Source organism: Epinephelus fuscoguttatus, linkage group LG20 (genome assembly GCF_011397635.1).
Source record: "Epinephelus fuscoguttatus linkage group LG20, E.fuscoguttatus.final_Chr_v1".
In the NCBI taxonomy this organism is placed as follows: Eukaryota; Metazoa; Chordata; class Actinopteri; order Perciformes; family Serranidae; genus Epinephelus; species Epinephelus fuscoguttatus.
In genome coordinates this window covers 17,452,759-17,466,362 of record NC_064771.1, presented here as the reverse complement: position 1 = coordinate 17,466,362, position 13,604 = coordinate 17,452,759, and the positions used below count along the sequence as shown (strand labels likewise).

At 43.9% G+C, this 13,604-nt stretch overlaps 1 protein-coding gene across 2 annotated transcripts in view; it reads left to right on the top strand.

The window, feature by feature from the left end:
* Window positions 1-13,604, top strand: part of LOC125880936 (ankyrin repeat and fibronectin type-III domain-containing protein 1) — a 166,744-nt gene that overhangs the window by 138,743 nt on the left and 14,397 nt on the right. For both annotated transcript variants that reach the window (XM_049563778.1, XM_049563777.1), the window contains 5 exons: window positions 4,503-4,700; window positions 5,509-5,622; window positions 6,168-6,265; window positions 7,789-7,879; window positions 12,063-12,170. In XM_049563778.1, the coding sequence (XP_049419735.1) occupies window positions 4,503-4,700; window positions 5,509-5,622; window positions 6,168-6,265; window positions 7,789-7,879; window positions 12,063-12,170 (609 nt within the window). The remainder of the gene's footprint in view (window positions 1-4,502; window positions 4,701-5,508; window positions 5,623-6,167; window positions 6,266-7,788; window positions 7,880-12,062; window positions 12,171-13,604) is intronic.

Sequence of the window (13,604 nt, the reverse complement as noted above, 5' to 3'; positions counted from 1 at the left end):
AAATAGAACATAAATTAAAAAATAGTAATTCAACATAATTCATCATGCATCAACATTAATTATAGCTTTTCTCAAACAAGGACATTTAAACTTAGTGATAGGCCTGTATGTGCCGGTGTTGTGACTTGGACAGTTTGACCACACATGACAGGCTTATAACAGATAAGATATATGCTAGAATAATGTTAAAAAAGTCAAACATGAGGAATAGTTTCAAAATCTACAAAGATTATCTTCAAAAAATCAAGTCCCATGTATGCCAGAGGAAACAGGCATATCACAAATCTACAACCAGCTTAGAAAACTGTATGTAACAGCTGTTCTACAGAGTTTTTTTTTAGTTGTTATGACTTATGTTACTGTGACCTGCATGCTAACAAACTGACTAATATTCACATTATTTAAAGCCACAGTGTGTAGGAATTTTTCCCATCTAACGTTGAAATCATATATTGCATTCAAACATATAGCGCACTCTAGTGCCTCACTGTTTCAAACGCATATTGCAACAACGGTAGCCGCTGTGTACCAAAAAGCTATGATAACATTGATGAAACCATGTCATCCGATACTTCATGGAGCATTCATTCAGGCTCCTACACAGACACACATGGCGCGAGTTGACAAACCCCCTCCTCACCATGCTGGCTGTGTTTACAATGTAGGACTGTTGGGACAGGTGTAAATCGAAACAAACCAATCAAGTCTTGTCTTTTGACAACTGACAAGTGGCTCAATCTCTCACACCTCATCCCTCTCATCACATCACTCGCTGGCCTGTGATTTCATTACCTTTCTCCTTCAGCAGCTCTTTCCAGCTGGATAAGGCTACCCTGATGTTGACCCTTGTTGTTTTAATTCGCCGGTCACGTTGCCTTTTTGATTCCCCTTTGCGCTTTCTTGGTGACGAGGATTCCGTCTCCCGTGATTCTGCATATGCATGATCCTGCATTATGCTCAAAGAGTGGGACCTTGTTATGCTGCAGTAGTGCCGGGGCAGTAGGGAAGCGCGTCTTGCTCCTCTCCTTGGGCTTCTCAGTCAGGCAGCGCTGGCCTGGCTCTCAACGAAAACAGCGAAGGCTCGGCTGTATGTCCCTTGCTGGCGGATGTATTCTCAAGATGGCGAAACGTTATGGAACCCCTCAAATGACTTACCTGCACAATGTACAAACAAATCTGAAATTCTCCTTTTATTAGAATAAGTCAGATTATTGGTGGAGGTAATAATATACTAATGATGACTTATTTATGAATGCAGACATCAATTTTTGCCAATAAACAACTGAAAATGTTACACAATGTCCCTTTAAGGTGCAATTATTGAAAAGTGATGTTTGAAAAAATGTCTCGCGTTGTCTCCCCACCCCACCAAAGTTTTGATTAATCACTGACATTTCTCACTGAAGCTTTGATACCTTAAAACTGGTATTCTGAGCAGCCCTAGAGTGGAAACACAGCTACTGTTACAGTTCATATGCACAAAGATAATTAGTACATAAAAGTCAGCAGTAGCTGTTTTGAACTTGTGTTTCCATAGAAAATATCCAAGATCTCTTCAGGGGTCATTGTAATGTCTTTGTACTGAAAGAGCAATGTTTCTCTCATGTATTCAGTCTTTTGTATTAAATTGTATTTTTCCTTGTAAAATTTGACAGCTCTTTATTTTGTACTTTTGTAGTGGAGTTTGGCTGGCCCACAGGTGAATCATACCATAGCAAATGCTACCTTGGCTTTGAGCAGGAAGCAAGTAGATGTGCCCAGTCCTTAAGCCAATCGAATCTTCTGTGATATGTGCAAAAGCCAAAGGTAGAAGTCTTCTGCCAATCACAACTTGTACCCTTTGCAAGTTATGATGTGAGCGAGGCAACAAATCCACATCTGTCACTCACTGACAGATCTGTTATCATTTTTTTCCTATGCAGATTTCAATCTTTAGCATGACTCAGAACTGATACCAGACAAGAGTTTGTTTGGGCTTCCACAGTGGCTCGATGGGAATCAACAAAGCGGACGCCAAAGCCGCTGTCACGACAACATCAGCTGCTGCCACGACAACATCAACTGCCACCAAAGCAACCACAGGTGTTGCCCCAAGCAACGACGCACACATAGCTTATAGCATGATCTCTTATCATGCATACCAGTGGTGCATTCATCCGCACAATACTGACACATCTCTTTTTGTTTTGTGCTGGCAGTGAAAACATATTAGAGGCGATGAAGGGGTGGTAATCATGATGCAATATTAGTCATCTTCGTAAGCACTTTTCATTGTCTGTGATCTGCTGAGCCTCCGCTCCCTTCCTCTGTTAATGATTAGAACTCGCCAGCAAGGCTCCTAGGCTGTTTGTGTTTGTAGTTGTGCGCGCACACACACTCACACACACTCTCCAGAGCTGAGCCAGACGTCTTATAAAGGTATCATTAAATTGAAAACACTTGAATGGAAAGTGATGTTTACTGAAGTTTGCTCTTTGATTGTGCTCTCTCTCCAGAACTCAAATAACTCATGTGAGAGTGTAAGCTGTGTGTGTGTGTGTGTGTGTGTGTGTGTGTGTGTGTGTGTGTGTGTGTGTGTGTGTGTGTGTGTCTGTGTGTGTGTGTGTGTGTGTGTGTGTGTACAAAGGACTGCAACAGAGAAAGAAAGAGAGAGAGAACAACAGCACATAAGGCAAAGTAAAGGCTTCTATTTTTATAAGCATGTACTAATCAAACTCCATCTGAGGAGAATTGACATCAAAGACGCTGCAGACTTTTCCTTGAGCTTTGAAAGGAATTGACTCCGATGCCTATTGATATTGCCATGCTTGACTTCACAGTGTGTGGTTACCAGAGAGACAAAGGCAGACAAAGACAATCAAACAGATTCTCCAAAGCAACTTCATATTCACATTATAAATCCTTCGGTGGCTTTCAATAGGACAAAGCCACTTCAATGTGCTGTAGAGGATCCCAGCCTTGATGTGAAATAAGGACAAATCAAGACACACGTACACACTGGTGACAGCATCTGGACCAGTTTCTTGGCCTGGAAGGGCTGGAAATGTAAATCAAAATCGACCTTTAAGAGTTATTTCCATCCAGAGTCCAAGGATCCTCAGTAATAATCCCAACTTAAGCCCTGACCCTAACCTTAAAACTCAACCCCAACCCTCATGTCACCTGCTTTAAAAGTGACAAACGGCCTTCAAGTCTTCACACAAGTGGCCGAAGACAACAACAAAACTGACACCCAGAAGAGACGCTGGGATTCAAAGAGAAGCTCGCAGCCGCTGAGGAGACACTGAGAGAGACGCAGAATTAAACACCCAGATGGACATTTTGACACGGAGCTTTAAACTTACTGTCAACAGTGGAATCTAACGCTCAACAGTGGAATCTACAATGAACAAACACAGACCACACAGACTAAACACAGACACACACCAGTCCCAAACACTCCCAGAATCACCAGCCACCAAAGACGAAGTACAGTATGCTACTGTCCTGTGTGACCTTAACAGCTTTACATTACCTGTCCTACACTTGTATTTAGTGTCATCTGCACACGCTGGTAATTGCAATCTTTGATCTTTGTGTTACGCCACCCACAGCCACTATCACTAACCACACGGCCATGATTTGAATATTTTTACTGGGTGTTGCATTGTATTTACTATGGAGATGTTTTTTGTTGAAGTAAACATCATTGTTCACATTTTAGTAACACCCCTACCCCCTCTCAGAAAAACATTCCTCCGATGGAGGCTGTGTGAGGCTGCGGTGTATGATATAAATAGATCAGTTATACACATTTTTCCACCAGTTTTGCAGAAAAATAGTTTTACAACGGCCGTTTAAAGTGATGCCGGTGCACGTTCCCACCATTTTGTGTTCCCTTTACGACCGCAAAAGAAGAATACTCCTCCCTCTCTTTTGCCCCTCTCACTTTCATTGCCACATTTTCTGTGTCATTTTCTCGGTGATGTCATGCCTAAAGAGGGCCTGCTTAGTTAAATGAAGTTTATTGAGGAATCTGCCACAGCATTTTGGCAAACAAAGACATTAAAAAGAGTCCCTGCAAAAGCAATTTCACTTGCTTTTGTGGGCCACTTTCGCAGGCTGCTGCAATATCAGTATAACCATGTGCACTTGATAAAAGTCAGACCAACACAATATTTACCTCTGTAATTGAGCTAGTAAATAATTTTGTGATGAAAACATGTTTTGTTCCTCAAAATATCCACTATGGGGTAGTTCTACTACAAAAAGTAATGCTTGTGAGAACTTTCTTTTTTAATAACAATTTTTACTATTGTGGGTTTACAGTATTTTGCATTTATCTTGGTTGGAAAAACACCACGCTCAAATTTGTAGTCCAGTGCTTTCCAGCTTTTTGATGTGTGGATATAAAGTACTTTTCCTGGATGTCAAAGTAAGTTTGAAATAATGGAGTCACTTTTAATACAGTATGCATGCATTGACTTTTCTCCCTCCCGCTGTCTCTTGCATGTGTTTCTTAGTCGTGAGCTTGGAGGGCCGAGCGGTGCATTTGGCCACCTTGGTGCAGGAGGCCGAGCAGCGGGTGTCGGAGCTCCAGGCCCAAGTTCGAAGCGAGGGTCCTGGAGAGCGGGAGGGATCCGACCGTGAGAGGCAGCTAAAGGCCTGGGAGTGGAGGCTCCGGCTCTTCCGACGCATGCAGACGGGCTTCGAGCACGCTAGTAAGGCTTCAGGATAACTTTTATTCTTCTTGGAGGGATTTTTTTTTTTTTGTCCATACTGAAGTTTGCCGCTCAGATCATACGAGCAGTCTTTGGTTTTCATTTTTGCACCCTTTTTCTCTGCTGGCATTCTGTCTGGGCAGAGTTAATGGCTTCCACGCTGGAAAGCCTAGCGCACGACTGTGTGTGTGTATGTGTGTGTGTGCAAACATAACACGCCTGTATTCCTGCTTTAATTTTTTATAGGCATTTCATGACACGCTTAGTGGCAGGGTAGACAGCCACCCCCGAACGCAGACTCACTCACACGCACACACTCCTCCCTTACACTCAAACCAATCTGCGCTTTAATGCAAGGGGAAAAAAAAAATAGATTGTTCCCCTCTTTGTAATTTCACATTCTAATGTCAATTGATGGGCAAGTTGTGTGGACATGGATGGAAAATATAAACCACATGTCAAAATGATGTTTATGTAGTTACATTCACAATCACTGACGTCCTCGCTTCTTCTCAGTTTTGAGTTGACATTAATTTGTGAAGATCACAGATTCCATTACTGACTGTAAATTGCCTCAAGCATCCATTGCTTGACACTTTTTAAACTTTCCCCATTTCTGTAACTGAGCAATGCATTGTGCAACAGACCGGGAAGACGAAATGATGTCATTACAGTCAGATGCCAGTTGTATGTGCTCGCTCCATTTTATTGGACATAATATGCAGTGAAAGATCTGAGTCTGGTTGTGTTTACCTGTTTGTCTCTCTTTGTACTCACTTGCCCTCTTTCTCTCTGTCTGCCCATCCAGACCCTCCAGACGCCCCCAGTGTAGTCCGCCTGTCTGTCAGCAGCAGCACCAGTCTGAGGGTGGACTTCCAGGAACCTCTCTGTGTCAACTCTGCTGTAGTTACCAAGTACAAAGGTCAGCCACCGTGCCCGTCACACTGCTTCATTTAGAACCAACTAGTCAGTATTACAATATGTAAAGCTCGGGTGCTAATGAGATGCAGATGGAAAGGATTTAAAGGTATACTATGCAGAATTTTCCTAAGAAACAATGTAAAGACAAACTAGAAGTGTGTAGCAGCGTATTTTTCTGCAGACACTTTGCAATTTGCCTGTATTTTCTTCTTGTTTTCTATGTTCGAGATGTTTGTGGGTGTGTACCCACACAGCGCTCAGGTGAGGTCAGAGCTTTAGAAGAAGGTAGCCACCAGGTGCCAGAATGCAAGCAGCAGGCATCCAAGAGACACAGTGCCAAAAAACGCAAATATAGAGAGGCAAAACACCAAACAACAATGAATCTGGGGTTGGCTTTCACTTTCACTTTCACCAGCGAGTGTGTCTACAGACAGTAACTGACAATGCTGCATAGTATACCTTTAAAAAAATAGCATGTATGTAGGTTTTCAATACCAATTACTGCTTATTATTGAAGTTACAAAATGTGTTTGTGTTTATTTGCAGTGAGCTGGAGCAGCTCTCCGTCATTAAGTCCTTTGCTGGGTGAGATGGTGGTGGAGGACACCACTTTACTACAGTGCAACATCACTGGACTCACTTGTGTAAGTTCTGCCACAATCTTTGAACCCATAGGCTATCAGTTCGAGGACAATGTAGCTTCTGGGGACAACAGAGCAATATGTCAGGGGCTAGCGAATATTTGGATAACGGATAACTAAGCCAAGTCTTACTCTTTCCTGTGCCAGTCATTGTTTAAAGTCAGATTAGCAATCTCTGAACCCATTAGTCTGAAGACAGTTTATAAACAGATGTTTGCATACCAATGCTGATGAATAAATAAAAAGCTAAATCATCATCAGACAATCGCTAATGGGTTCTGAGATTGCATTTCGGCCGATGCGTTCCATCTCTTTTGCTCTCCACACAGTGTTTACCTGCATGCAACCAAAGCCTGCTCGGATATAATTGGTCAATACTATTATGTGGACTACAAATGAAATTCAGAACACTCCCAGTACCAAAAATCTTGTCCCATTGCCCACAGATTTGACATCATCTCAACCATGAACTGATGCTTTAAGCTGTTTTTCAGTATGATGATTCAATCAGTAGGAATAAGGGAGAATCTTATCCAGAATCTCTTATATGTGATGCTGTCAAAGGTAACATGAGATGATTTGGATAGAACATCTCTCCATGTGTATTTATCCCCTCCTGCACATCACACCATTTTCACACGAATCCAGTGAAGCGTTTCCTCTGCTCCCACCTCAGTCCCTAAGAACTTTGTGATAAAAAAGGATACAGTCATGCATTATCTGATAGTTTAAGGGTGACACAAAGCAACACAAAGAACCACTAAGCCCCAGCTTCTCCAGCTGTTGGCGCTGACCGATAGAAAATTTAGAAGCTATTCTCCCACACGAATGCCTCCTGATATTATTTACATGCAAGCTCGAAGCGTTTGCTTTGGTGACATCTGAAGGCTTTTCCCAAGTGACCCTCCTTTATTACGTACATCAAACTCCACACACAAGTTGTGGTCACCATCAATCCTCAATGATGGTGGGGGTGAAAGACTTATGGCCCTGCGAAAAAAAAAACAAAAAAAAACCACACAATTGGAAAACACAGTTTATTTGTTATTTGTTGAGAGTCTTGGCTCCTGACCATTCATTAGCAACAGTTGCAAAACAGCCTCCGAGATGATGGAAAGAGCAGCTTGGTAGCCTAACCTGATTTATGTTTGGCATTTTTAAGCGGGCACGTAGACAAATGGACGCTCCACTGGTTGTTTGTTATTGTGTGAGAGAAAACCCCTTCCCCCGCTTTGAGACCCCCGCTGCCAGCCAGAGCTCACTCCTGTCACATGACAGGGGTCAAGGCGAGGTCAGGAAGTGTCGGCGGCTGGTTTGATTGATCTGGCTGAGAAAGGAGAGACAGAGGCCTGCTGTCTGCACACTGGGCATGGAGACAGACAGAGCTTCAAGATAGACCCTTCACCCTTCACACACACTGAAATAAAGACAGACAGCGACCTAGCAAGAGACACACAGATGCACTGACTCACACACATACATATGTATATGGTGCCTTCTGACTGTCATGTGTCCTGTCCTTACAGGGGACCTATTACTATGTCCAGGTGTCAGCCTACAACATGAAGGGCTGGGGGCCTCCACTAGTCTCCACCCCTGCCTGCGCTGTACCTTCCAGTAAGTCTCCACTGTGTCTACGCATATGTGTATGTTCAAGTTTTACATAAAGCAAAACATGAAATTTCCCGTTAACTATAGCTCCGAACAAGAGCCCTGAAGGGTTTTGGCTGGCATCACTGAATTAACACCACTGAAAAATCCTTTTCACACAGGACTCAGCTGCGAGATGTGTGTATGTGAGTGTGTCCCGCATGAGTGATACTCTCTTTGACACACATAAAAGGGGACTTTGACTTTGCGTTATTACACATCAATTGATTCGGTTATTCCAACGTCATTCCGACGTTGCTTTGACATCATTACAGCGGGGTGACAGCTGGACCCAGCGGGGCCAGCAGGCTGGGTGGGTTTTGGGACGCCCTCTGTGGACGTCAGAGTGTGTAACCATAGCCGCAGGATGGCGTTTGGGGCTGGCTGGCAGGAGAAGCTGTCCGGGTTCAGCCAAGAAGTTAACCGTGAAGTCATGTGCAACAACAGCTGAGGTGTTGAGTCACCAGAGCAGCTCTGACCCTCTTTCTTCCTCTCTGTCTTTATCTATCTATCTATCTAAGAACAGATTTAAGACTTTAAAATCTTTTCTGTGGTATATAGTTTTTAGTATATGATTACATTTGTTGCTCTGTAGATAGATTTATTTATTTAAGTGCAGTTATTAATTCAGTGTATTGATTTATGAGTTGATAGCTGTTTGTGTGCAGCATGTAAAGTACACACCTACTGTAGGAGAGTGAACATAGGTACTGTGAGTGTGGGTGTGTTGGCACACTTAGGGCACATCTGGGGAACACATGAACATGTTTGTCCTCATCAGCACACCGTGTTTTTCAGCAACTGTGTGTGTGTGTGTGTGTGTGTGTGTGTGTGTGTGTGTGTGTGTGTGTGTGTGTGTGTGTGTGTGTGTTCATTTGAGGAGACTGGGCTTTCCCTCTCTTTTTTTTTTTCTCTACTGTCCACCTCCCTCCCTCTCTCGGAGCTAATTTCGATGTTGCGTGTTTGTGTTTTCCATTTGGGCCTACCACTGGAAATATTTGCATGTCTGTGCTGTAGCACGCGGCGCGGCCCCAACAGTGGGGGCCTTATACCGGGCCGTGGACGCCCATTAAAGGGCCCGCTTGTCCTGTCGGGACAGGCACCTTTCCGGGAATAGAGCTCACCGTGTTTCAGCCCCACGCGCCCTCCGGGGGGCTCTAGGAGAGGGAGTTGGGGTGGGGGCGATGAGGGGGGGTGGATGGTGGTTGATGGTGGTAGAGGGGGGTGGGTTATCGCTGACACATCCTCCAGTGAGCAAGCAAGGATGCTGGCTTGGTAACACAGTAAGCAGAAGGTGCTGAAGGATCGTTTTCTACAGAGATGGTCGTGTGTGTGTATGATTGGGAAAGAGGAAACACACAGGAAGAGGAATTGAAACAGTCAGAAACAGAGGGTGTAGTCTTGCTTTCTGTAGCGTAGCAGGATGCGTGGTGTGTTACTTTCCTAACTCGCTGTCACTGGGACAGCCACACGCTGTTTGTGTGTCTGTGTACATGTGTGCACACTGACTGTTCTAATCCCAAATATGTGCAGGCCAGCCAGAAGCAACGGTGCTCAGTAGGTCTGTCTGTCAGCCAACCACAGCTTTCTCACACTGGGGTGGGTGCTGTTTCCTATAGTACACACACACAAGACCTGTTTGAGAAGCAGGCCGTCTCACACACCTCACACTCCTACCGCTGGAAGCCTCAGGAACAGGGCCAGCCCAAGAATTTTTGGGGTCCCAAGCAGAATTTGATTAACCCCCCTCCCAATCCCCAGACGTAGCCTCACATAGAGTCCCACTGACGTATGTGTCGGCACCGTATGGTCATACAATAGTGAAAGTGTCAGTTTAAGCAGTTTATTTTCATCCAACCAAAGTTATTGCTCCATAGTCCACAGATCCAGGTTCACCTACTTCAAATAAATCAAACAGAGTTATTAAAACCTTCCACTGTTAGCACAATATGTATGCCTCCCCAGTAGCAGTGTGTCCATGATAAAAATCTTACAAGACCTACACAACAAAACGAAGGAAATAACAGTGGATAATGTTTCTTTATTCATAGAAAACGAATAAACTGATTGGACTGATCTAAAATCAAATGAAATAAAAGATAAAGTCCACACACCAGAAGCTGCTCCTTGAACATTTATTCAGACTTAACGATTCGGGCTCCTGCCGTTCATCAGACACGGGGGCAGGAGCCCGAAACGTTATGTCTAAATAAATGTTCAAGGAGCAGCTTCTGGTGTGCGGACCTTATCTTTTACTTCATACTTACCTTTTGGTCCAGCATCCAGCATTAAGTTTTTGGGATGTGCGTGCTACCTTTACCTGTTAGTGGCTAAAATCAAATGAAAACATGGCTCCACAGTGGAAAATAAATAGAACAAAGACGGACACCTCTCTTTGTTCCAGTTTTGTTCAAACCACCATTTGAGAACGTTAAAAGTTTTGTGATGCATACTAATAAGACTATGCCTAAAACCTGATGTACCTAAATACCTACGTTGCTGAACCAAACATACAGCAGGCCGTCCAGTGTTAGCACTTTTGGCCGCACTGGGTCAAACTATGCCTTGTTGATTTGTCTCTCCGTTGACAGTTTAAACGCCCCAGGTTGTGTCAAGTTTCACCTGAGATAGACCATCTCTAGACTCAGGCCAAAGCACGCCTAACTGCCTCCAAGCTGATTGTGGTGGCATCAGATGGGCTTCGTCATCATTCAGGGACAATTCAGCATCATCATTCAGGGATGATCTTCCTCTTCTTGATCCATTTTATTATCTTACCATCTTGTTAAAGCATTAAGTGATAGATGCCAAGCAAAATTCTAACAACAGTCTGAAAATCCATGATGATAATTAGCTGGCCACCAACAACTGTTGTACAGTGCAGAAGTAAACATTGTTCAAGAGGGTGCTGCTTTTAAAGGTCATGGACTTAAGACAAGTGCATCATTAGTTAAAGATGCACCTCAAGCAGGTAGCCCTGTTGTTTGGAGATGCAGATCCCGGCCATGCAGGCTGATGCGCTGAGTCAAACAGAGTCAAGCCAAGCCAGTACACATGTATGTATCTGTCCACTCATCTCTGCAAACACATTAAAAACATGTTAAAGGTGTCTTTAAGCATATGTGGTAGATAATGGCGCCACATGAAAAGTTAAAGGATAAACAAAGTTATTACAATTCAGCATAAGGGGAACATGAATGTGGAAATCTTTCCTGTTCGGTAAAGACATTTCACACACAAATTTTTCACATAACTGTCAACCTCATGGTGATGCAATAAGAAAAGTCAGGGGATCATGAAAACCACAAGTGTTTGTATACATTTTTATGACAGTTCATACCAATAGTTTTTGAAATATTTCAGTCTGGGTCAAAGTGGTGGTTCGGCAGACCGACACCAAAGAGCTGTGCCACTGGCATGGCTAAAAGTTAATCTTGCAGCTATGACATAACAGCAACACATTTAATGAACTTTTTAGACTTGGGGCATGTCAACATCTTTGCTTCTCCGTCATTAATAGTGAGTTTACACTACACAATATTAACCCTGATTTTCTACTTACTAAAAGTTTTTGTAGAGCACTGACAAAAGCCCCAGCTCAGAGGCAAATCAGCGCTCATTCCTGTGAGCGACAATCGCTATGTATGACTTTTCAAAGAAACAATATCTGGACCTGTCTCTGAGACCAAATCCTTTTGTGTGAACTGTGTTTTTTTGCTGCAAATCAGTGCACAAACAACTTGAATTCCTAGGTTGTTACACAAATCTGTATTTGGAGGAAAGAACTCCTGTGTCATGAATGGTCCTGCAACTTTTCCCACATCACTTCTTGCATGTATTTCGTTGACTAAATGTAGTTTGGAGACCAGACAGACTTGTCAGGGATTCCTGCCTGTGAAATGTCTTGCAATGTGTGGCCCCCTGTCACCAATCACCTGTTTAAAGTGCCACATTATACGACACCATTGTAAAATGTGATCAGTACATAAATGTGATTACTTTGAAAAGTGGATAGTGTGTAGGTACCATGATGCACAATATAACTTAAGAGACCTGTCTAGAGATCCTAACTTAGCACCATGGCTCTGAATAAAGACACAGCACTGCATGGCCACTTTTCTAATATCATCTCTCTCACCTCTGTCTGCAGGCTGGAGGGATATCGATGGCCGCGCTCCACGTCAGAGAGGCCAGAAGGAGGCACTAGACCAGCTACTTGGGCAGATAAAAGAAGCTCACCGCCACTGTGTCTGCCATGGTATCAACAACTTTTTGATCGATTTGGTGGGCGTGTTTACCTAAAAGACCGAACAGTAATACGAGAGCTTTAACGGTTTGCATAGCTGACCCCTGCTGAAACCCAATGCCCAAACCTGGTAGTGATAGCGACTTGATGTTCTCTGCATATGAGCACACGCTATATCTCACTAGATGCTTTAAGCTGCCTTTGGGTTTAACTGTGAAATTACATGCAGCAAATTCCTAGGTAGAATAACAACTTGACAGATCAGCTTTTAGTCGTGATATCAGTTGAAGTAAAGTCACAGAAGTTGAGGTGAAATGCACCCCGAGCTGTGGTATGAGCTTCTGACATTAAGCCGAGCTTCTGTCATTTTCACTACGCCCGTCACATTTTAAACAAACACATCTGAATTTTCAGCCACCGTCGAGTTCATGTTTGAGAAATATTCTGGGTGTAAACAAACATGAGCAATGGACGGTTCAACTCGCAGGTGTAACACGTCTCGCCAATTGCTGTGTTTCATCTCACCTTGACAGACACTTTACAATCTCAAGCACGACAAGTACTTCGGGGGCCGTACACCCTAAGACGGCATGCCACCTCAAAAATAATACCCTCCCCTCTGTCTCAACAACCCCCCCTCCCCCATACATCTTTCCATGACTCTGCCCTTCCTCTGCTGAATACCTCTCTCTCTCTCTCTCTCTCTCTCTCTCTCTCTCTCTCTCGCTCTCTCTGTGACAAAATGCAGATCAACTTCTCTCACACTCAGGCTGTTTATATCCCCAAACACTGCAGGCTGTAAGCTGGTCCCATAAGTGTCAAAACCTGTCCACACTGACTCCTTTACATGACGGCAAACTGCATTTAGCATTGAGCAAGTTGTCTCTCTTTTTCTCGCACACCCACACGCCCGAACACACTTGCCCACTTACTATTGTCCACTGTGGTCCAGACTGTATTTGCAATAGGGCGAGACGCAATATAATAGTCAGTATTGAGTGGCTCTTGGGTCGTCAGACGGCGACTGATTGAGCTTGAGAGTTCAGGCACGGTAGCCAAGGTGGCGTGTCCCGGGGTCATGTTTGTTATTCCTGTAAGAGACGAGTCCCGGGCTGGAGTCGGGAGAGGGCATAAATTAACACTGACTACTGCTACCTCCCCCCCTTCACCCCCCACAGCCTGCCAGTCGTCCTGTCTACTGTCCATACATATACACACGTAAAGATAGACAGGCACACACATAGATACACATGTACATGAAACAGACACAAATATTCAAGTACATGCTCCCCGTTTAAGCTCTGACGCTCTCGCACACGTCCATGTGCGAACCCCCCATCACAGCCCGGCTTATAGCCCACGCCACATTCTCCCTCTTGTCCAAACACTATTAATTAAACTGTGAAAGAGGCCTTGACTAACACAAGCACCCCAGCAGTCAGCCCT